Below are 23,812 nucleotides of genomic sequence, written 5' to 3'. Positions count from 1 at the left end.
GATCTTATTTGTTATGTCTGGTAATACTTTCTGAGGTGCCATATATATTGTGTGTTGGGCTTGAAATGACCACAAAGATGCAGTTCACTGTGAATCATAGCAGATTTTTATGCATATGTTAAATACTTAAGTGGTTTATACATCCAGCTAATAGCCGGCTTACTGGTGCAGTGGGCTGTAAGTTGCCTTTTAAATGACATGGCATGACTATCAATCGATCTTGCTCTTAGTAGTCTAGCTAGCTGGGCTAGGCCGGTATCAAGGACTTGCTATAAAATAGGCAAATGTAGAGAGACTAGAGACGCATCGATCGGTAGTACGTATCTGATTCTTCTGGAGCTAGCTAGGCCGGGCGGGCGGGACAATTGAGTGGGAATGCATATCCGCGTGGTGAGCCACCGGCTGGTGAAGGCCTCCGATCCCTCCCTGAACAAGCCACGGGTGGATGCCGTTTCCAACCTCGACCTCGACCCCAACTCCATCCAAGGCTCCGTCACATGCGTATACCCCAAGCCTGCCAAGGGCGGCGACTTCAACGGCGTCGTGGCTGCCTTCGAAGCTCACTTCCCCACCTTGCTCAACCATTTTTACCCTTTGACAGGCCGCATTGTCTTTGACCCCAGCTCCCCCATGATCCCCGAGCTCCACTGCCACAACCAAGGCGCCGAGCTCATCGTTGCCGATGCCGGCGTACCCTTGTGTAGCCTCGACTGGGGCTCCTCGGAGGAATCCTTGAAGAGGATCCAGCTGCCGTACGCGGAGGAGATCCCACTATCCGTGCAACTCATCTCCTTCACCTGCGGCGGTTTCGCCGTGGTGTGGTCCGGCAACAACCTGATGGGCGATGGGAATATGGGGATGAATCTGGTCAAGATGTGGTCGGAGCTCGTGCGCTCCGGCGGCACGTCCTTCACCGGCCAAGCTCCAAACCATGACCGCTCCTTGTTCCGCCCTCGAGACCCGCCTTCGTACCGTGCCTCCATTGAGGGGCTCTTCACATCATCGTCGGAGGGCGGCATGGTCAATGCCCTCACGGCTGAGCAGAGCTTCATCGAGCGCCTCTACTACATCGAGGCCAGCGACATCGCCAGGCTGCGCCACATGGCAAGCACCGCCTCCCGCGCCCAGGCTGTGTCCGCTTACCTGTGGAAGGTCTTTGCCGCCGTGGTGGGCTCGTCCAAGCTCCTGGCAGAGTCGGATAAGCGTTGCCGCATGCTATGGTGGGTGGACGGGCGGCGGGTGCTCGCCCCTGAGCTACGGTCCAAGCTGGGTAACTACGCAGGTAATGTCGTCGCGTATGCGGTGCGGGAGGCCGACGTGGAGACGATCCTGGAGAAGCCGCTGCCGGAGTTGGCGATGATGGTGCGGGAGACCATCGCATCCATAGACGGCGAGCACATCCAAGGTCTCGTGGACTGGATAGAGGTGCACAAGCCGCACAAGTTCATCGAGACACCCATCGTTGGGCTCGGGAGCCCCACGCTGGGGCAGACCATGTGGTCTTCCTTCCCGACCGACACGGATTTTGGCTTCGGACATGCCTCGCTGGCCTTGCCGGTGGACTCTAGGGGGAGACTGTGCGCCGGTGTACTGTGCATCGGCCAGCGGCCTGGAGATAGCGGCTCGTGGGTTCTCAGCGCATACATATGGCCACGTCTCGCCGCGGCGCTGGAGGCTGACAAGGAGCGCATCTTCAAGCCTCTAACTCCCGAGTATCTTGGTTTCACCCCTGCAACTGCAAAGTATGATCTTCTGCCAGATCCCAGACCTCGTTTATGATCTTCTTCAATTCTTCGATCCTCCTGTGCTGGCGCGCGCGCGCTTCTGGAGATCGATCGATCTCCAGAATTGTGCACGTGGATATCTTGTGTTTTTCTTTTGTGTCTTTGAGTTGTAAAGGAATACCGGAGTACAAGGTATGTCCTAGTCGTACGCGTGTCGCGTCTCGTATTGAGTCGGTGTGGTTGAGTCAGTTTAAAGCGTGTGATTGAATGTAGGTCATGGCCCGCGTCGTCTTAGGCGCTGTGTTTCACGTCAAGTTGGGCTGTAAGCACGTTGTTGCGGCACAAAATTCACTCTCCTCTTAATCTCAGGGCTTTCTTGCTCTCGTGTAAATGTTCACGGAAAGTTGCTACAGCGAGGTTCTGGCCCGGCCAACAACTGGTATCAGAGCTTTGTTTAGATGTCCAAATTAAGAAAATGGTTGATCACGCACGTCAGATGAAGGTACATTGAGTGCGTCGAAGTAGGCGGTGTCAACGGCCACTTACCCTCTCCTTGAGAAATTAAACACATTGACTATGCCGTGTGGGTACGTAACGAAGATGACTTGTGTGCCGGAGGCACAAGATATGTGTGAGGCCGTCGACTCTAGTGGAGCGTTGTCTGCGAACGGAGCAGTGCAATATACCTCAAGGATCGACAAGCCTTGACAGTGCCAGCATCGCCAGCGACTCACGGCCTCGCTCGCACTCGTCAGCGACTCAGCGTTAACGAATATCTCGACAGCAACAGCTTGATCATGCCTCTTGTGCTCACGATCTTCTTTTTGGCCCCGCGTCCACGACCAACTAATGTAGATCCATGTGCTGTTGCCCATGCTGCAGGATCCCACGGAGGTTGCTCACCGCGAACACGTTCTCTCCATCTCGCCAGGATCCAGCATGCCCAAGGACCGGATGAACCTCTCGCGGAGCTCGTGGACGCTGCTAACGGCGAAAGAAGGAGCGGAGCCTGCCAGCCCCGACCCGGCGACTCGAGGAGGACCGGATCTGGCATCGAATCCGCACAAGCATGCCGAGCTTAGGGTTTGATTAGGTAATTAGGTTAGGGATTAGGACAGGATCTGACGCAGAATCCGCACAAACAGTTTTCTCCGGATTAGTGGGTTAATTGATCGGGATTCATTAGGTCAGGGGCCAGAACCCGGGATTAGAAGGTCAGGGACTTCAAATAGTTGTGACTTTGGTGTCACCGTGGATTCGAATTTTATCTGTCGCAGAAAAAAGAAGAAGATGGTGACGAGCAGTAAAGGGGCAGCGATATGTGTGGCACCTGCACGTTGCGCCTGCACCAGAATCAAGGCCCAAAGTTTACGGGCCTCTTCCGACGCTTTGCCATCTCCCAAATGGCCCAAACAAAAAGAAAGAAAGAGAAGCCGCGTCGTCCCGCCAAGCTAGGCGGCAACTGCCAAAGGGGTTACCGCGCGGGGAAGAAGAAACAGGCAAGAAACTCAACTCAATTCGGCGGCCGGACACGGCTACATCAAATGCATCCTAGAATGGATGAAAACCCCATCAATATAAACCCAGGGCATCCTGCCTCCGGGTGGACGCCAAGCCAGCTCGGCCCAAGCTCGCCGCTGGCGAGCCGAGCCAGGCTCGGCCCGAAAACCTGCCGAGTCATTTTGGCCGGCTCGGCTCGGCCCGACACCTAGCTCGGGCTGGCTCGGTGTGGCTCGGTCCAGGCGGCAGAGCAGCGTTAGCAGCAAGCCGGCAGCACAACAGCATTCAGCAGCAGCCAGCACGGCACAACAGCAGCAGCGTTCAGCAGCAGGCAGCAGCAGCACAGCAGCACAGCAGCGATCAGCGGCCGGCAGCACAGCAAGCATTTGCCGGCAGGCAAAGCAGCAGCAGCAATCAGCGGCAGCAGTAGCCGGTGGCCGGCAAGCAGCAGGTAGCAGCAGCACACGCACGCAACAGGCAACAGCGGGGCCTTGTTCTTCTCCATGGCGGCGGCCTGCGCGTGGTCGGGCCGGGGATTTCCACTGGCGGCGGGCGGCGGCAAGATGCTGGCGGCGGCAAGATGCGGGCGGCGGCGGCGGAGTCGGGGGCCTGGTGAGCTGTCGGCGGCGGCGGGCACTGCCTTGCCTCGCTCCATGGGGATTGGGGAACGACCGAACGAACGGGAACTTGACTTGGGCCGTGCAAACATAAACCTAACCGCGTAAATGGATTGGGCCGAGAGCATCGGGAGCGCTAGTGGGCCAAATTCGCCAGCTCGCCGAGCTGGACCGAGCTGGCTCGGCTCGACTCGAAGATTTAAAGAGCCATTTTCGTGGGCTCGGCTCGGCCTGAAAAAAAACGAGCTCGGGCCGAGCTGGGCTCGAATGTCCACCCTAATCCTGCCTCTCCGGCTCTCCCCGCATCACAAACCCTCACCACCATTTTCCTCCGATCGTCTCGACTCTCAACCATCCCTCCTGCAGCTTCATTCCTCTCTACTTGCTCTAGGCACCAGCCGCCGCCAGAGCAAAGAGATCCTGATCCATCCATGGGAAAGAGGAAGGCGTCGGTTGAGGTCGAAGAAGAAGGTGCAGAAGCTGGCGACGTCCTTCTCCTGCCCGTTCTGCAACCACGCCGACAGGCTCCTCGGTCAATTCGGGATCTTCTCCACTCCGTCCCGACTGCACCATCGACCTCAAGCTCAAGATCGCCGAGGTCGCCTGCCATGTCAAGGAGAGCTACTCCACCAAGGCGCACGAGCTCACAGAGCCCCTCGATGTCTACAGCGAGTGGATCGATGAGTGCGCGAGAAGGTCAACGTGCCCCTCTCCGATGACGACGATGACCAACGGGACTCCTCCAACGGCACACGAGCTTGAGCCTCTCGAGGTCGTGCGCCGGCAGGAGGCACAGGGCCATGTCCTCGTGCGGCCGCCCCGTGGAGACCCGGCTGTCCTCGTGGACCACCTGTTGGAAAATTAAGCAATTTCGAGAATAACAATTCAATGAATAATTTCAGAATATAGATTATGACAACAGTAGCAACTAACAGATGCATCTCAAAAATAATAGAAGTATTAAACAGCCCAACGAACAGCAATATGAACTCGCAGATCATAACTAAACAACAGATCGAATCACAATGTACATACTGTTGCGGTGGACAGGAAGCCGTTGCTGTTGCGTTCGCTTGACGAAGTTGTTGACGAAGAAGACGGCGGCGCGTCGCACACGCACCGGTTCGAGGAGGTAGATGACCCGTGGTTGCAGGGAAGCGAGCAGTCGCGCGAAGCGCTTCCCAAAAACCTTATTCGCCCTCTCACGTACAGAATCGCAAAGGCAAAAGGTTCCGAAGACCTGCTCTTCCGATCGCTGGTGCACGCCGGCGCTCGAGATGGAGTAGACTACGACGACGGCGCAAAAGCGAGAGACGGGCGAAACCCTAGCTTGGTTGTATTGCGTACCGATCGGTGGGACGGGGCGGCTGTATATATAGTCACGCAGGTATGGGTCGGTTCGGTTTAGGAAACCTGAACCGACTCCACAAAATCTGCACGCGTCCATAACAGATTCCAAAAATACGTCGCGCGCGTGACAAAAAGATAAGAAGCCCGGCCCGAACTCAAACTGGATCCACGAAACGCGGCACGCACGCGTCGTGACGACGCGAGGCGAGCGGAGGAGGAGGAGGAGCGCGCGTGGAGATTTCCCTTGCTCACTTGCTCAATACTCCCTCCGTTCCAAAAGACAACTCATATAGATTTGTGCACTTGGATCAAGACAGCTCTCGTTCTAGTGCCTAACCACTCATATTGGATTAATAGTAAATGGATGTGAGTAGTTATTAGCCGGGTGTGGGTATCAAGAGAAAAATGAGGTATGTTGTGGAACAAATGAGAAAAATCTATATGAGTTGCGTTTTGAAATGGAGGGAGTAGGTGAGAACCAACATCCTTATATGTTGGTCTCACTCACTCTAAACTAGCAAGGTGGGACTATTCTCATTCCCACTCTTCTCATCCCATTTCATGAATGGGCTTTTGAGATTTTCAGAATTTATTAAAACTTCGGCTTGGACTGATCAGACCCACCAACACCAAATTCTAACAATCCCCCACCGGATCTCAAATACCCATTTAGAGATTTACCTGTTCTCGCTACTTGTTTATATACTAGTGTTTCAGCAGAGACTGTTAAGTTGAACTTCTGTCTAGAACTTTAAGTTACATCCATCCACATTCACAATGGACTAAGCCTTGAATTGCAAGCTGGCGTGAAATAGATTTCAGTCACAGTCAAATTACAGCAATTTGAGAGTCGCCAACTTGCCTTACGGCATTTGAGAGTCGCACATCTTCACATATAGAGGGTTATAACATACTCTCCTCTGTTATACCGATAGCTTCGCTCTTCACAGATCCTACTTCACGGGATCTCCGATCACATAGGTTGGGTTACCACTATGGCACAGCGTTCATAGGTCTCAACCCCATCTCCCTCGATGCACTCTCTATCACATTACATGATAGTCCCTTGGTAAAGGGATCTGCCAGGTTTTTCTCTGTTTGAATATATGTAACAATTATCACTCCAGAGTTTTTCAATTTCTTGACAGACTGCACACGTCTCCTCACGTGTTTTGATGACTTCGCGTTATCCTTTGAACTGTTTACTTTAGTAATAACCGTTTGATTATCACGGTTCATCAGAATAGTCGGCACTGGTTTTTCAACCACCGGCAAGTCCATCAAAAGATCTCTCAGCCATTCTGCGTCAAAGGTGGCTGTATCTAAAGCAGCAAGCTCTGCTACCATAGTTGACCTCGTCAATATGGTCTGTTTGCAAGATCTCCATGATACTACACCACCACCAAGTATGAAGGCATACCCGGTTGTGACGTAGAGATCATCTGCTTCAGAGATCCAGTTCAAATCACAATATCCCTCAAGCACAGCCGGATGCCCTGAATAATGTATTTCGTAACTCATCGTACCTTTTAGATAGCGCAATATCCTTTCTAGTACACACAAATGATCTACAACCGGGTTTGACGTAAACCTACTCAATTTTCTCACAGCAAAAGAGATATCAGGCATCGTAGTGCTAGCTAAGTACATAAGGGAACCGATTATTTGAGAGTATCTCAATTGATCTTTCCCTTCTCCATTGTTCTTCTTTCTGAGTATCACGCTGGGGTCATACGGTGTTGGTGAAGGTTTGCTGTCAGTAAAACCGAAGCGACTCAATACCTTCTCAACATAGTGGGATTGCAATAAAATAATTCCACTCTCATCTTTAACCAGCTTAATGTTAAGAATAACATCAGGCTCTCCCAGATCTTTCATATCAAAGCAATTTGACAGAAAGGACTTGACCTCATTTATCACTTTTATGTTTGTACCAAAAATCAGAATATCATCCACGTACAAACACAAAATAACACCTTCGCCCCCACCATGGCGATAGTACACACATCTATCAACCTCATTAATGACAAAGCCTGCAGAAGTTAAAGTTCTGCCAAACTTCTCCTGCCATTGCTTAGGTGCTTGTTTTAGTCCATACAAAGATTTTAGTAACTTGCACACCTTTTCTCTCTTCACCCTTTACCACAAATCCATCTGGATGTTCCATGTAAATTTCCTCTTCCAACCCTCCGTTAAGAAAAGTTGTCTTTACGTCCATTTGATGAACGACAAGACCATAGGAGGTAGCCAGGGATAGTAGTACTCGAATGGTAGCAAGTCTAGCAACGGGTGAATAGGTGTCAAAGTAATTTTTGCCTTCTTTCTGAGTGTAGCATTTCGCCACAGGTCGTGCTTATACTTTTCAATAGTACTGTCAGGCCTTAGCTTCTTCTTGAACACCCACTTGCAGCCTACTGGCTTGCAACCGTGGGGTCGCTCAGATAGCTCCCAAGTCCCATTAGAAAGAATGGAATCCATCTCACTCTGGACAGCTTCTTTCCAGTTATCTGCATCCGGAGATGTATATGTCTCTGCAATGGTTTTGGGAGTATCCTCCACAAGGTACACAACGAAGTCATCACCGAAGGATTTTGCAATCCTTCGTCTCTTACTCCTGGAAGGAGCTTCATTGTCATCCTTCTCAACATCATCCTCAGAATGTTCAGATTCATTATCAGATGTATTAGATTCAGGTATGCTAGACTCAGGTAATATTTCAAAAGAAATTCTAGCAATGCTATGTATATCTTTCATAGGAAAAATATTCTCAAAAAATGTTGCATCACGAGATTCCGTGTGTTCACAGCCTAAACCGACTTCACAAAATCTGCATGCGTCCGTAACAGATTCCAAAAATACCTCGCTCGCGTGGCGAAATGATAAGAAGCCCGGCTCGAACTCGAACTCGATCCACGAAACGCGGTGCGCGCGCGTCGCGTCGTGACAAGGCGAGCGGAGGAGGAGGAGCGCGCGTGGAGATTTCCCTTGCTCACTTGCTCAATAGGTGAGAAGCAACATCCCTTATATGTTGGTCTCACTCAGTCCAAACTAGCAAGGTGGAACTATTCCCATTCCCACTCCCCTCATCCCACTTCATGAATGGGTTTTTGAAATTTTTAGAATTTATTAAAACTTGGGTTTGGGATGATCAGGCCCACCAACACCAAATTCTAACACCACCGCCTTGATCGTTGCCGTGCCGTTCACTCTAGGATGTGAGATCAGGCTGTCCTCGGCGAGGAGCTCTTCCATGGCTCCTGCGGCTGTGTCGTAGCTGCAGAGCTGGTGGATGGGCTTGTTGTCTACTAGGGCCAACACCGTCGACGGCCTTCTACCCATCAGCGTGCCAATCAAAACGCTGTGTGATTTTAAAATTTTAATTCATTTGGTTGAACAAAGGTACGTTGAGAGTCACATTTTTTGCGGCCCTAAGTCCACCACCCCAACTTGACGACTTCTGCAGCATATCCCAAGACCCCGACCCCGATGGCCCGATCGATCAGCCCATAGTCACCACCCGATCTCAGCCCACTGCCCACGCCCGTCCCTGCGTCCCAGATGCTGCTGCTCGCCGCTCTGCAGGATTGGTACATAATAGTCCTATAAATCCTCCGCGCGGTAATCAGCAAACACAAAAATCTGATGCACACTCCGAAACCCGGTGCAACCAAGCATGAGGGCACTGGCCGGTTATTCCCGTGTGTTCAGAACTTCAGTGTGCAAGTTTTCTTCAAAAACATATTTCAAAGTGCAACTAGTGGATTTATATAGGTATAAACTAAAGTTCCTCAAGTACTTATACTTCTATTGTATCTGTAGCTTCCGTTTCAGTTGCATTTGCATGCTCCCAATTTAAGTTTGTCCATCTATCTGCACACACGCACATTCTGCTTCAGCTTGTTCGGTCATACCATAATCGAGGTTCGGTCAGGACTCGGTGATGTTGCGAAAACATGCATGGTGAAACTAACAGAACATGTATAGGCCACCACATTCATGGATAATCATGCAATACATGCCAGATCAATGGTACCACTGCACCAGGGGTCCGATTCCGTCGGATGAGAAAAGGAGCAAGATCTCTGACACATCATAAATGTTGTGGTTTCCGCTTAAACAAAGTGCCAGCGTGCTAATTACCTCTGGGTTTGGTGGTACAGAATCTATCTCGAATCCTGGGCCTGAAGCTTTTATGAATGCCAGTGGCGATTCCGAAAACAAAAATTCTGAGTACTGTAGCGATTCGGAAAACAAATTTCTGAGTGCAATAGCTAGAACCTTGCTAATTTGACAGTTGATACACAAGAATTAATTGGGCATCTAAAATGCTGATGTTGTGAAAACACGGTGAAGCCAACAGAACTATGTATGGGTCACACGTACCTGCATGGATAGTCATGCTACGCATGCCTTTGCAGCTTATAGATGCATGCCAGCCAAACCAATGGTGTATAGAGGACAAAAGCAATATATATTGCGTAGGAATCCTCAATCTCTCAGCGCCTTTCCTGTCGTTGTGGTTACTGTAGCCATGTTTCACGTGCAATTAAGGTAGCCCTGGCTCACCTTCTTTCCGATCCGTTCCGCCTCCCCTGACTCTCTCGGTCTCCCGTTTAAAACCCACCATACCGAAGCTCCCTGATTCTCTACCCCATCGACCCTCCTCCCTCCCTGCAGATCTCCTCCCTCTTTCTCCATGGAACCATGGGAACATGGAGTACGTCTCAGCATTTAGGGTATCACAAGATGAGATGTTGGTGAACGCTGAAATGGCTACGCCGTACGGAGAAGAGTCGAGGTCGATCCCGCTTGCCGGATTCTCTTACGGCATAACAGAGCATGTAACCAAATCACACCTCATATTGAGTGGTCCGGGCCAACTTAGTCACCAAGTGCAAAATGTGTTGCCATAAGTAACCGTCTTGGTCGAAAGCTTTTGCATAATTAGAATAATCGTCTCACTCTATTGGAGTGTATTCACAAATTTATAAACTCTATAAAGTTGAACCCCACTAAGTGCAGTTAATTTAGCAAACTAAACAAGCAGCCTATCCACATCATCATTCTCTCAAAAAAATCCACGTCAGCATTTGTATCTAATTTTTAATTTCTAAACCATGTCACCCCTTTTCGTACGAGTTTTTCAGCCATACAACGTCGTCCCGGACTCCCGTTCCCGCATGAGGCTTCGCTAGAATCACGAATCTACCAAGTTCACAGCCCACCCAAGAATCTGGCCCAAGTTTTCAGCCCACCACGTCCACCAGACCGTTCTCATGGGCCTTCCAGCACGCACCTTTTATTCTCCCAAACGTTGCCGTTTCCTCTTCTTCTCTACCGAACGTTCATTTACTTCCCACATTCATCGGCAGCATCTAATCCGTCGCCACGTCGGATACTCTCCCGAACCGACCAATCAGTCATGTTCCACTGTTCCCTTTAAAGGCCTGCCCCCTCCTCCTCTGTCACTGCCCCGTCTCTAGGATTCGCCCGTCGCCGTGATGCCCCAGCCTCAGCCCGGCGTCGCCTCAACAGGCGACGTGGGGCACCATCCCGTCGTCCATGCCGCCGCTGCAGCACTGCGTGCCCCCTCAGCAGCACCAGGGGCCTCACTCGCCATAGATGTGGGACCAGGTGCCTCCACCCTAGCAGGCCGCTGCGTACAGGCAGGTGCATGTCCGCCTCACCATGTCGCCTTCTACGGTGCACCGGCAGCCCCTGCACTGGCAATGGCGTCGAGGAGGCAAATGGTGATGATGACAAGCCACCATTAACACCATCGCTTATATGAGCACCTGGTGAGTTTCCGCAGTCCTCGACTCGATTTTACATGCTAGAGGGGTTTCTGACATAAGCGATGGTGTTCCTGGTGGATAGGCTACAATTTCAGTGTGTTTGATGCAATCATCAATCAGCCCAATATGATTGCTATTGGGGTTAGGCATGTTTGATGCAATTTTACTATCGTGCCTAGGATTAGCAGGATTCACACGTTCAAGCTTGTGGCTTCAACAATGTTGTGCTCCATTTATTTCTACTGCAGGTCTCTGTAGGCCGTAGCTTCTTGACTCTAATGCTTGGTGTTTCCATTAGTACACAAGACCTATATTTTTTTCGTTGCTGCTACTCATATGTTGCAGGAGATATGGACTACAAAGACGAGAACATCACATGTTCATGTATCATTTTTAATGTACTTCACAAATTGAGGTTAGTACCTTCAATTTCATCTATTTTTTTTCTTCGCAAAGAAAATTCATCTGTTCTTTTCACTTAAACTTATATTCTTTCCATCTTCGTTACTCTCATTCAGCTTAGCATAGTTCAGAATGTTTTAAAAAACATTTGACGGAAAAGAAAATTTAAATTTTAGAAAGTTAAAACATTGAAATTTTGCGGCGTATTTTTTTAGCAGTCGAACATTGCTTCATATTTGAGGTCCTGCTAATTTTCTATCTTGCAGATGTAAATGTGCAGATAATGATATTCCCATGGGAGTAAATTTTCTAATTGACACTTATTAGTTGACTTTTACCATAACCGATTGCTAATGTCTCAGGCTGCAATAAGTTTCTGAACTGTGGTCTCTACTGGGTGAGAGCAAAAATCAAGTTGTCACACCCATGACCAAAGAAGAGAGCTACATGTGAGTTAAGCTGGTGATGATGTGCATACCATAATCTGACGACAAATGAAATTTGGTGTTCAAACATATATCCGAAGGACGACTAAAGTTTATGTGAACATGTTCCAACTACTTCCAACGAAGGATTTCATTTCCATTCTGAATTGTAAGCATTCATAGGTTTCAAACCCACTACACGGCAATACTAAATTTATGTTAAGAGTGTCATGCAATGGACTTTCTTTTAACCATGCTTTTCCGCGGCAACGCGCGGGGAATTCATCTAGTTAACCTATGATTCTAAAGCCTGAAGGGGTGTGAAATCAGATGATACGCTGAAATAGCCGGATGAATATATTGAGACTTGTAAGCCAGAAATTGAATTTAGAGAGAGCCCGAAATTTGTAAATGTGGAAAGTTGATGATTATCTATATAGAATTTTTATGTATCTCTACGAGTGTGTCTTCAAATATCCAAGATGTAACAATACGAGCCAAACATAAGCCAGACTCGTGAACTGCTTAAAAGTTTGGTTCTGGGGTATATAGACAATTATTCATTTGTACAATATATTTCTTATAATTAATCGGCAGTCGTGTTTATTAATTCTCCTGCACTTGGCAAGTCTTTTTTTTTTATGGAACAGCACGGGCGTTCTATTCACATGTCAAAGAGGGTCGAAAAACCTCATCCCGGAGGAGGTGGTGATTCTAGGAGGATTGGAAGGCTGTCAGTGTTGGTCTCTACGGATGATGATTGGGAATGAGGTTTGTGCGGTAGCGAGGGGCTCTTTTGCATAATCTGCATGCAAGCATTTCACACAAGTGGTCAGCTTAGGTGTAACGCAGCACAACTTAAATAAATTAGGGACCTAAATATGCATTTTCAAACAAATTGGAACAACTTGGAACCTTCGTAACAATATTAGGACCAGGAATACTTTTTACTCTGCTTCATTTGTTTTAAAAAAATGATTCTCGACTTGAGTATACTACTGCATTTGCATGCTCCTAAATTTCTGTATCTGCCGGCCTCCTTTATCTCACGCCTCTTCTCTTCTGTGATCCCAAGATCCGCTTCTTCCTCCTCTTCTGTTGTGCATTCCGAACAAACACTAACCACATCTCCTCCTCTCTCCCGCAACTCTGATCAGATGCTACCGCACTGTCCCAAATTCATCACTCCACCTCACATTTTGAGTGATCCTCTAAAAACTACGGCTTGATCGTACCATACCATAATCAAGGTTCGCTTCGCCACTTCGATTCGATTGATCACTCACCTTTCTTCCCTTGCTCGATCGATCGATTATATTTAATCCGTTCTTGACATGTCGCAGGCTTTCGATCCCTGAGGCATGGCGATCAAGGGCAACTCGGGCGAGTCCAAGGCGCGGAGCCCGGTGGCCATAGTGGCCGCCGTGGTCCTGTGCTGCTTCTTCTACATCCTGGGCGCCTGGCAGCGCAGCGGCTACGGCAAGGGCGACCGCATCGCCGTCGCCATCACCCACCAAACCGCCGCCCCCTGCTCCATTTCCTCCTCCACCCCTTCCTCCAACCTCAGCTTCGACACCCACCACACCTCCCCCAATTCCACCGCCGCCGCTCCGCCATTACCGCCCTTCCCTCCCTGCCCCGCCTCCCTCTCCGACTACACCCCGTGCCACGACCAGGACCGCGCCATGAAGTTCCCCCGCAAGAACATGGCCTACCGCGAGCGCCACTGCCCCGGCCCCGAGGAATCCTCCGCCCGCCTCCGGTGCCTCATCCCGGCGCCGTCCGGGTACGTGACGCCGTTCCCGTGGCCCAAGAGCCGGGACCTGGTGCCCTACGCCAACGCGCCCTACAAGAGCCTCACGGTGGAGAAGGCGGTCCAGAACTGGGTCCGCTACGAGGGCGCCGTGCTCCGCTTCCCCGGCGGCGGCACCCAGTTCCCCCGCGGCGCCGACGCCTACATCGACCAGCTCGCCACAGCCATCCCCTTCCCCTCCGGCGCCGTCCGCACCGTCCTCGACACGGGATGTGGCGTCGCCAGCCTGGGCGCCTACCTCGACTCCCGGGGCGTGGTCGCCATGTCCTTCGCGCCCAGGGACTCCCACGAGGCGCAGGTGCAGTTCGCGCTGGAGCGTGGGGTTCCGGCGTTCATCGGCGTTCTGGGGTCAGTCAAGCTGCCGTTCCCGGCGTCGGCGTTCGACATGGCGCACTGCTCCCGGTGCCTGATTCCCTGGGCCGGCAATGGCGGGATGTACATGATGGAGGTGGACCGAGTGCTCCGGCCCGGGGGTTACTGGGTTCTCTCCGGCCCGCCGATCAACTGGAAGGCGAATTACAGGAAATGGGAGAGGACGGAGGAGGATCTTGCTGGGGAGCAGGCGAGGATCGAGGAGTACGCGAGGATGTTGTGCTGGGAGAAGGTCGCCGAGATGGACGAGATCGGCGTCTGGCGGAAGCGGCTCGACACGGCGGCGCCATGCCCGGACCGGCCAGCCAACGTCCGGCTCTGCGACACGCCCAACCCCGACGACGTCTGGTAATAATGCATCCATCACCGTCCGATTGAAAAGTCAACGGCCAACATTCCATCCTGACCGTTGATCACCCATTCTTGCGTCCAGGTACAAGAATATAGAGACGTGTGTGACGCCGACCACGGCGGCCATCGGAGGCCAGCTGGAGCCGTTCCCGGCGCGGCTGAAGGCCCTCCCGCCGCGGATAGCCGCCGGGGCCGTGCCGGGGTACACCGCCGAGTCGTACGAGGAGGAGAACCGGCAGTGGGAGAAGCATGTCAGGGCGTACAGGAAGGTGAACTACAGGCTGGACTCGGAGCGGTACCGGAACATCATGGACATGAACGCCGGCGTGGGCGGCTTCGCGGCGGCCGTCTTCTCGCCCAAGTCGTGGGTCATGAATGTCGTGCCCACTGCCGCTGAGTTCGCCACCCTTGGCGTGATCTATGAGAGGGGCCTCATCGGCATCTACCATGACTGGTGATTAAGCTCGGTGCCATGCCATTCTTCCCATTTCCCGCCTTGGCTTCAAGACTGAAGCATCATGCAGATAAACGGTGAATTTTGTTTATGGAGTTCTTCTCCTTCTTCTTCTTCTTCTTCTTCTTCAGGTGTGAAGCATTCTCCACTTACCCAAGGACATATGACCTCATCCATGCCAATGGAGTCTTCACCCTCTACAGGGACAGGTTAGTCACTCACTCAAATGTCTGACCAGTCTTGCAAATGTTGTGTTCCTTTCTGAAAATCTGATGATGGATGGATCAATGTGGAGCAGGTGCAAGATGGAGGACATCCTGCTGGAGATGGATAGGATTCTGCGGCCCGAGGGCACAGTGATCCTCCGGGACGACGTCGACGTGCTGCTGCAGGTGCAGAGGGTGGCGACCGGTATGCGGTGGAAGATGATGATGGCGAACCATGAGGACAGCCCGCACATCCGAGAGAAGGTGCTCTACGCTGTCAAGCGGTATTGGACCGTCGACAGCGATAAGGTCTCAGAAGAGAAGAAGCGAGGCCCTTCGGAGGGAAAGGATTCGGAGGCATGAAATGGTCAGTGAGCCGAGCTGAGGCTGGTGTTCAGGACTCAGGAGGCAACCAGGGAGCAGCAGGATTTGGGGGTAGGCATGTGATTACTTCAAGTTATTGTGGGGATTTTTAGAGGGTAGCAGGGTCATGAACAGGTGCATTTCTTCTAGGAGTATTACATTTCGTAGGATGGACAATTCTTTTTTTTTTCAGAAAGTAGAATGAACAATTGGACTTAGCATTTCTGCCTGAGTGTAACAGATTTCAGAAATGTGTTATTACACTCACAATTTGCATTTGTTGATATTTTCTCAATTGTGAAGACTGTAACAGTTATCAATAAGAACACCTGGGGAACATACAAGGGTGAGATAATGGGCAGATAGTGGAAAGCAAAAGGATACGTAGGAGGCATGAGAACCATCAAATCACATCATCCCTCTTCCAGCTAAAGAACTCTATCTATACTGTTTGGTATTCTAGTGATCCATCTTACAGTTAAGAACCTCGGTGAAAATACGTCGCACAGGCTAGTGACTTCTAGATTACAAGTTTGATTACCCTGTAACAATATTATATCCAAATAATTGTACGTTATTCGATTAAAGGCTACAACCAGACATGTTTCAAATAGAGAGCAACTATAGTTGGTTTGAAACAGTAAGGTGAGTGGCCTCTTGGTATTTACAGGAGAGGTGTTATCACCAAGTAACGTTTTTTAACACTGTCAATTGGCTAACAATTTTTTCGTTCTTTTCTATTTCCTGACACACCACTGCTGCTGCTCTCCCCTTGTGATGCTCGTGGAAGACTGAGACGAAGCTGTCCAGGCATGGAATCAGCAAGGCTTGAAGAAGTAGCTGGGTTGCTTCTATGTCGTGAACGTTCTCGGTCCAGTGATGCCGATGTCCCTGGGAAGAGTTGGAGCTCCTGTGGCCGTGATGCAACCTCACCAGAACCAACAGAGTGCGGATGCTGATTCTGCAACAGAGACGGTGTGTTCATTGGGTGCGCCATGGGCAGAGTGCTTAAATTAGAAGCATTGCTCCATGTATGACGCGGTCTGGGGTGAGTTGCTAAATTAGTGCTGTTGCTCGCTACTGGATGTGACATTCCAAGACTGCTTAGATTGAGGCTGTTGTTTCCCATCCTTGCACGAAGCTCATCCTGTAGTTGCATTATTTGAGCTTTGAGTGTAGTATTCTCGTCCTGCAGCTCATTCTTCTCTGAACCGACCTGTTAGTAAGTGTAAATTAGGCTTAGCAGTGAAGGCAATGAAGCAAGTAACCTGAAACAACCATAAAAGTTTAATAACACAAAAAAGAGGCAATATTGTATAGCAACCTCCAATTAAAAAGAAGTAATGCTAATGGCAATTAATTTTACATGTCAGCGCATTTCACATATACAGTTCAGTGAAGTCATTGGCTACAAGTACAACAGACACTTTGTTTCCTTTTAGAAGCAAAACTAATGCTAGATGTACATCCTTATAGTAAACAAGGAAAGCCATAATCCTGTAAGGCATGTTTGTGTTTGACAGGTTTCATTGACCCTTTTGCCCTTTGGAGTTTGGCATATAATTTTGACTGTTCGGGAAAGACAAGGATCCATGGAACATATAACAACATATAAAGGCACTTGAGTTTTGAAAACTCACGTATTGGCGTTCAGTTAGAAGAGCAGATTGTTCCTTTCTAAGAGATTCTACTTGAGTAAGCAAATCTCGTAGTACTCGAGCAGCATCACCCAATACTGTAGCTTTTCCACTATTTTGCCGATCGAGATCTGAAATAGCAGAACTATGTTCATTAGAATAATAATATGTCCTCGCAAAAAAAGAATAATAATATGTGGTAGACTTTCTTGTACAATCAATAACAATAAGCATGCAAAACTGTACAGGCAGCCATAGGCCTAGTGAGTACTGCATAGTGATAGCATGACTGACGCCAATGGATGAATTACATACAAAAGGTCTATTCATCATTCATGGCATGATTTATTCATCATATACAGTAATGTGATGACCAAAAAAAGGACAATGCAAATAATGGCTTTCAGATACTTTCATGATGACTAATAACCTTCTATAGGGGCTAAAGAACAAGTTATCAATGACAACTCTCCCCTTCATAATTGTTCTCAGAGCAACATGTGGTGGACCACTCAAAAGTGGGCTTGGAAAAAAGCAGGAACCAGCCCTTCTCATGGGAATATTTAGCAATTTCAACAAAGTGGGGCCTGTATAGACTTTTAGAATCCTAGAAAGGATTGCCAGGATAAATGATGAGATGAGTTTCACCCGAAAGAAAACAGGAAGATGCTCTTCCTGTATGCACCCCGTGCAATGCTTAGGAGACAGCAGCGAATAATTAAATCAAGAAATCAACATATGCTCTCTCTCTCTCTCTCTCTCTCTCTCTCTCTCTCAGTTGCTGCATCAATACTATGAACGGGTGCACACACACTGCGCATCGGATACGCATGACGCTAGTAAAGGAAGATATAAACTAATTTTAAGGTATACCTTCATCCTCTCAGGATCTAAATATATTGTATTGCTTGCAAGTTGCTACCATTGAGTGACTAAAAAGACAAATGACTTCAAGTGGAAGGAACAGAATGAAGGACTCTATGTGCAATAACTGGCAAATATCTCAGAAGATCAAATTGAATCTATTACAGATATAGCCATTTATCGATTATGCACTGTAGTTCACTAACCTAGCATACTGCTGAGCTCAACAAAAAGGTCATTCAACTGGTCACGCTTAAGTTTCTCCCGTTCAGCCTTATGGTTTTTCTTTGGAGCTTTTTCCTGGGATCTTCTGTCGAGAAACCTGCAGAACACAAATATTCAGTAAGAAGAAGAAAAAAACATAGTTGCAGCAAGTGAGATCATTAGAGGAAATAAACATGTGAAAATAATGGATCACTGATTACAAATATGAAGGTTCAAATGTACAAATATAGACTAACTTCAAGTAATTGCCAAAGAGGTAAAGACTACTGCTAAGCAACTGTAACTCTGAATTCTGAAAGATGTTTTAATAAAAAAGAGTAGCACAAAGCATTCAATAACCACATTATTAGCAACTCATGGTAGAGATTCACTTAGACCAGATTTCCATGCAACAAACCCTACAGTTTCATACAAAAGGTTCCCAACTGCAAGTTTACATGGTGAGTACTGTGTAGTGAGTACTGCTCCCAGCGTTCAAACAACTGATCACAAGATAAAGGGGCAAGGGCTAAACTGCAGAACCCAGCGGTTACTTTCTTGTCCTATTTCATAAACTAGCATAATACCCATGTGTTGGTACATACTGAAAAGCTACACTATATGCTTAAGATCTTTGTGTCGTTCATGCCAAATCAGAATAACATAGCCACTCACATTTCAACTGTTTATGCCAAATCTACATGTGGTGTAGGTGGGCAGACTGCCACCACCAGATATCTATATAGGAGTAAAGATAGTCTTCAGTTCTAAAGGAGTTCTTCCATTTATGCTTGTATGTATAGAAAATTTTGATCTCTTGGATTTATCCGTTTATAATTTAATTTGTACTTAATAACATTTTTCTATTAAAGCTGGTTTTCGGTTCAGATAACAGAATCCAAAACAAATTACAGAAAACAACTTCCAGCCCCTACATGATGGAGATGCAAATGACTTGAATGACTTGTCAAAGTAATCAGGTGAAAATTAGAGTCGAATATGGCTAAGCTAAATGGTAGTAACAAGTGATAACATGTCACTTGATCCTTTATTGGGTAAAGAAACAACTACGTTTGAAAACAGAACTACTCAGCATGTAGCTTTATGGTTACCAAAAAATAAGCATAAAGAGGAGAACTGGATTGAGCTAGGAAGTTTGTCACAAACTATGCAAGTTTCAGCCTATTAAGTACTGGATTAGTCTCAGTGTCGCAACTTCTTAAGCTTTTGAAATATCTATTTAGAAATTACGATGAGTATAATATTGGGTCCAAAGTGACAAAGCGAAACAGACCACTGCTACAAAATTAGATACAATAATATAAGTAATTAGAGACCAACCCATCAACACGCTTCTCGGCAGCTGAATTTGAGCTGCCAGACGGTGAATCTGAGCTCTCCGTGTCAGCCACCATCCCAAGATTCTGGTTCCTGCATCACATAAATGTTTATTAGTGTTACTAAAAGAGGTAGAACTCCAAACCAAGGTAGCAAGAAAGCCAGCTAATGTAACTCAAGATAAGAATCAAGTGCTCGTAGTACCATCAAGAACTGCACTTTTACCACCGCAAGCAACGAAGTGGAACATAGGAGCACCGCAAGCAAGGGAGTGGAACATAGGAAATTACAGATTTTTATTTACAGGAGGTAATGAATAGGAGATTAGGAGCTGCATATAATACCACCAAGATAACAAATTTCATTTGGAGAAAGATTTAAGTCAATAACACAAGCCTATCTGGATTCATACTTCCATACCAATAACTAGCTTCAAAGAAATGATACTACTATCAATCACACCCATGATACCACGACTCCATGAGTCAGCCCTATAATCCGCACAAACAGAATTCATCACGAGCTGTTCATGGTACGCTAGGCCCAGACCACCCCAATGAATCTCAACCAACACCCCAAGAACACGGGAGAAACCAAGCTCTCGTCTCCATACTCGGCGCCACCTTAAGTATAACCAGCCTTTCGACAAACTAGCTAAGCCCACCGAAAGAAACCCACACGATCTCCTCCCACCAAACCCCACCTGAATGAATTCACGACTCAAAGGGGCGACCTTTGCTTTGCTTGGCCTACCTCAGTTTTGCGGATCTTGATTCCGCCGGGGTACTGTCCTGTCCTGCCGGGCGGGCGGCGCGCTGATGAGGGTGGAGGCGTGTGGGGCTACTAGCGGGAAGGGGTTGGGGGGCCGCCTAACTGGGGGAGGAGAAGAGGGAAGGGGAGGGAGGCGAGCACGCGACGGGCGTGTGGCGGCCACCCACGCCCGCACACCTGTGTGATGCACGCGCCAGCGCGGTGACACATGGCGGTGCGCGTCGCCGTCGGACCCCACGGGGATTCCGGGGAGATGACCATCGGCTGCCGGTTGGATCGGGATGGTGATGGAATGGAATGCTCGTGCCATGCTTCGCTGGCAGCTGTGGTGGGCCTTGACCTTGTGCCCGGGCCGGGCCGGGCCGGGCTAAACAGCCGGGCTGGGCTGGGCGGGGCGGGGCGGAGACAAACCGGTTTTCTCAGTTTTCTCAAATAAACGTCACTTCCCAAATTACATGTTTATTGCTCTACCAATTTATGTAATATAATAAAGTAGATTATTTGTTAATGTAACATAAAAAGTAAAAATAGTACAAAAAGTAATTGGAGATGGAGGAATCAAACCCCGAACCTAACACAAGCGTTGCGATTGCTCTACCAATTGAGCTACATCCCCTTTTTAATTAATTAAAAAGTACTTCCTCCGTTTCATAATTCTTGTCTCAAATGGATGTATTTATTTCAAAAAGTGTCTAGATACATGTAATATTTCGACAAGAATTATGAAACGGAGGGAGTGATTTTTAATGTAAACATGAAAGTAAAAATAATATGAAAATTAACTAAATATGCGAGGAATCGAACATGTGCCTAACACAAACGCTGCAAGTGCTCCACCAACCCTTTATTTATTTATTTATAAAGTAATTTTGAGTATGAACATAAAAGTAAAAATAATACGAAAATCAATTGGAGATGCGAGGAATTAAACCCCTTTTTTATTTATTTATAAAGTAATTTTGAGTATAAACATAAAAGTAAAAATATATGAAAAATTGGAGATGCGAGGAATCGAACCCCGTACCTAACACAAGCGCTGCGATTGCTCTACCAATTGAGTTACATCCATTTTTATTAAATTATAAAGTAATTTTTAATATGAACATAAAAAGTAAATATAATATGAAAATTAATTGGAGATGTGAGGAACCCATACCTAACAGAACTGTTGCATTTGCTCTACCGATTGAGCTACATCCCATTATTTGAATATAAACATAAAAGTAAAAAAGTAATACTATGAAAATCAATAGGAGATGCGAAGAATTGAACCCTGTACCTAATGAAAGCAGGGCATTCCTCTACCTTGAGCTACATCCCCTTTATTTAATTTTAAATAAACCAAATTTTAAGCTTCTCAGGGGATTGTGATTGAAGATTAATTCGATGATTAGAAGGTTCTGGTGGGGAAGCAAGGGGAAGCAAGAATGGCAAGCGCAAGACTCATTGGGTCTCATGGGAGACAATGACTATGCCGAAATATATGGGCGGACTTGGTTTCAGAGATATCGAATTGTTCAATCTGGCTTTGCTCGCAAGACAAGCATGGCGACTACTTACGAGTCCTAATACTTTGAGTGGAAGGATTCTCAAATCTATTTATTTCCCTGACTGCAGTTTGCTTAATGCTCAGCTTGGGCCTCGGCCATCTCAGATCTGGCGTGCCGTGGTCGAAGGATGTGGAGTGCTTAAACTCGGCCTGATCCGCAGAATAGGTGATGGTAAATCAACGTTGATTTGGGACCATAACTGGATCCCGCGGGATGATCGCATATCACCTTATACTGCAGGTTTGCATGACTCTCCGACTTTTGTTTCAGAACTGATCAATGAAACTGAAAGGGCTTGGGACTTGCAGCAGCTGGAACGTGTTTTCCTCCCGATGGATGTGGAGTCTATTCGCACCATACCTCTAAGCACAGTTAATTACGGTGATTATTGGGCTTGGCACTTTGAGAGCACGGGTACTTTCTCTGTTCGTTCTTGCTATAAGTTGATTGTTGCCACTAAAAAAGTGAGGGAGGATCGGTTGGAGCAGAGGCCTGCCACGAGCTCTACCCAGTCGGAGAAAGCATGGACAAAGCTATGGAAGGCAAAAGTGCCATCTAAAGTATTCCTCTGTCCAACAAAAGATGTCTCAATTTTGATTAAATTTGAATGCATCTATACACTAACTCATGTCTAGATACATTCAAATTTCGACAAACTTGAAACATCTTTTGTTGGACGGAGGGAGTATGTGTTTTTGCATGGAGGTTAGCTCAACACTCTCTGCCGACTGAGGATGTTCGTCACCATCGTCATATGACTGTATCGTCGCTTTGCCCAATCTGCAAAACAACGACTGATTCGTGGCGCCATTCGCTTGTTGACTGCACTATGTCACGGTGTGTGTGGGCTCTCGCTAATGAAGAACTTACAGAGCATCTGTGTGTCTCGGCTTGCCCTAGCGCAAAGGAGTGGTTATTTCACCTCATGGAGACTGTTTTGAATGCCGAGTTCGTCGAGATCTTACTGACATTATGGGCTATATGGTCTGCTCGTCGTAAGATCGTCCATGAGTCCATCTACCAGAGTCCAGTTACAATCCATGGCTTTGTGATGAAGTTGATGTCGGAGCTTCAGGTGGCTCGTATTGCCTCACAGGTGAGGCCGCACATCTGCACGCCGTTGGCTCCGCGTTGGGTGCCGCCCCTGCCTGGTTTCTTCAAATTTAATGTCGATGGTGGTGTGGCCAAAGTACAGAACAAGGGCGCGTCTGCGGTTGTCTGCCGCGATGGCAAGGGGCAGTATCATGGTTCATCCGCTAGGGTTTTCGACGCTATGACTGACCCTCCCACCCTTGAAGCTCTGGCTTGCTGCGAAGCGCTCGCATTGGCAAAGGATCTCCAACTGCAGAAGGTATATATTGCTTCTGATGCATCGGTGGTGATCAAAGGAATTATTGAAGCAATTCTTCGTGAGATTGGAGTTAGGAGCCAGGAGTTCCAAGATGTTTGTTTTGTCCATGAAGGGAGAGCTTCGAATATAGATGCCCACAATCTAGTTAAGAGTGTTTTATCCCTTGATCACGGTCGTTTCGTTTGGCTGTCCAAGCCTTCGGATGAATCAGTTGTACCTATTTCAATTTATTAATAAAAGACCGTGTGATTCACTAAAAAAAAACTCAAATAAACGTCACTTCCCAAATTACATGTTTATTGCTCTACCAATTTATGTAATATAATAAATTAGATTATTTTTTAATGTAAACATAAAAAGTAAAAATACTAAAAAAGTAATTGGAGATGCAAGGAATCGAACCCCGTACCTAACACAAGCGCTGCAATTGCTCTACCAATTGAGCTACATCCCCTTTTTAATTAATTAAAAAGTAATTTTTAATGTAAACATGAAAGTAAAAATAACATGAAAATTAACTAGATATGCGAGGAATCGAACCTGTGCCTAACACAACGCTGCAATTGCTCCACCAACCCTTTTTTATTAATTTATAAAGTAATTTTGAGTATGAACATAAAAGTAAAAATAATATGAAAATCAATTGGAGATGCGAGGAATCAAACCCCGTACCTAACACAAGCGCTGCGATTGCTCTAACAATCGAGCTGCATCCCTTTTTATCA

General features: G+C 47.7%; 3 protein-coding genes across 3 annotated transcripts; 2 read left to right on the top strand and 1 right to left on the bottom strand.

Moving 5' to 3' along the window:
• The first annotated feature begins 293 nt into the window (after positions 1–293).
• Positions 294–2,092, top strand: LOC100839849 (omega-hydroxypalmitate O-feruloyl transferase). The gene has a single exon (XM_003575843.4). The coding sequence runs from the start codon at positions 376–378 to the stop codon at positions 1,777–1,779; it is 1,404 nt and encodes a 467-aa protein (XP_003575891.1). The 5' UTR covers positions 294–375; the 3' UTR covers positions 1,780–2,092.
• A 10,663-nt stretch (positions 2,093–12,755) lies between these two features.
• On the top strand, positions 12,756–15,722 carry LOC100839239 (probable methyltransferase PMT2). Its single transcript, XM_014902979.2, has 5 exons — positions 12,756–13,063; positions 13,157–14,346; positions 14,432–14,803; positions 14,935–15,012; positions 15,102–15,722. The coding sequence occupies exons 2-5, from the start codon at positions 13,175–13,177 to the stop codon at positions 15,370–15,372; spliced, it is 1,893 nt and encodes a 630-aa protein (XP_014758465.1). The 5' UTR covers positions 12,756–13,063; positions 13,157–13,174; the 3' UTR covers positions 15,373–15,722.
• A 168-nt stretch (positions 15,723–15,890) lies between these two features.
• LOC100838932 (transcription factor BHLH062) lies at positions 15,891–20,400 on the bottom strand. The gene is made up of 5 exons (XM_010239269.3): positions 20,169–20,400; positions 19,419–19,508; positions 18,080–18,195; positions 17,013–17,140; positions 15,891–16,588 (listed from the first exon to the last, which is right to left on the bottom strand). The coding sequence occupies exons 2-5, from the start codon at positions 19,490–19,492 to the stop codon at positions 16,088–16,090; spliced, it is 819 nt and encodes a 272-aa protein (XP_010237571.1). The 5' UTR covers positions 19,493–19,508; positions 20,169–20,400; the 3' UTR covers positions 15,891–16,087.
• Between the last annotated feature and the right edge of the window lie 3,412 nt (positions 20,401–23,812).

The sequence above is a fragment of the Brachypodium distachyon genome, chromosome 4 (genome assembly GCF_000005505.3).
Source record: "Brachypodium distachyon strain Bd21 chromosome 4, Brachypodium_distachyon_v3.0, whole genome shotgun sequence".
Lineage (NCBI taxonomy): Eukaryota > Viridiplantae > Streptophyta > Magnoliopsida > Poales > Poaceae > Brachypodium > Brachypodium distachyon.
The sequence above is the reverse complement of the archived record's forward strand: the minus strand, read 5'-3'. Positions and strand labels throughout refer to the sequence as shown.

What these genes read in the sequence shown, in the direction of transcription:
- LOC100839849 (XM_003575843.4), top strand. Translation starts at nt 376, where the DNA reads ATGCATATCCGCGTGGTGAGCCACCGGCTGGTGAAGGCCTCCGATCCC.
- LOC100839239 (XM_014902979.2), top strand. Translation starts at nt 13,175, where the DNA reads ATGGCGATCAAGGGCAACTCGGGCGAGTCCAAGGCGCGGAGCCCGGTG. An exon ending in CCCAACCCCGACGACGTCTG is followed by an intron (nt 14,347 to 14,431) that starts GTAATAATGCAT and finishes TCTTGCGTCCAG; the next exon opens with GTACAAGAATATAGAGACGT. An exon ending in ATCGGCATCTACCATGACTG is followed by an intron (nt 14,804 to 14,934) that starts GTGATTAAGCTC and finishes CTTCTTCTTCAG; the next exon opens with GTGTGAAGCATTCTCCACTT.
- LOC100838932 (XM_010239269.3), bottom strand. Translation starts at nt 19,492, where the DNA reads ATGGTGGCTGACACGGAGAGCTCAGATTCACCGTCTGGCAGCTCAAAT. An exon ending in GCCGAGAAGCGTGTTGATGG is followed by an intron (nt 18,196 to 19,418) that starts GTTGGTCTCTAA and finishes TGTGTTCTGCAG; the next exon opens with GTTTCTCGACAGAAGATCCC. An exon ending in TTCTAACTGAACGCCAATAC is followed by an intron (nt 16,589 to 17,012) that starts GTGAGTTTTCAA and finishes ACTTACTAACAG; the next exon opens with GTCGGTTCAGAGAAGAATGA.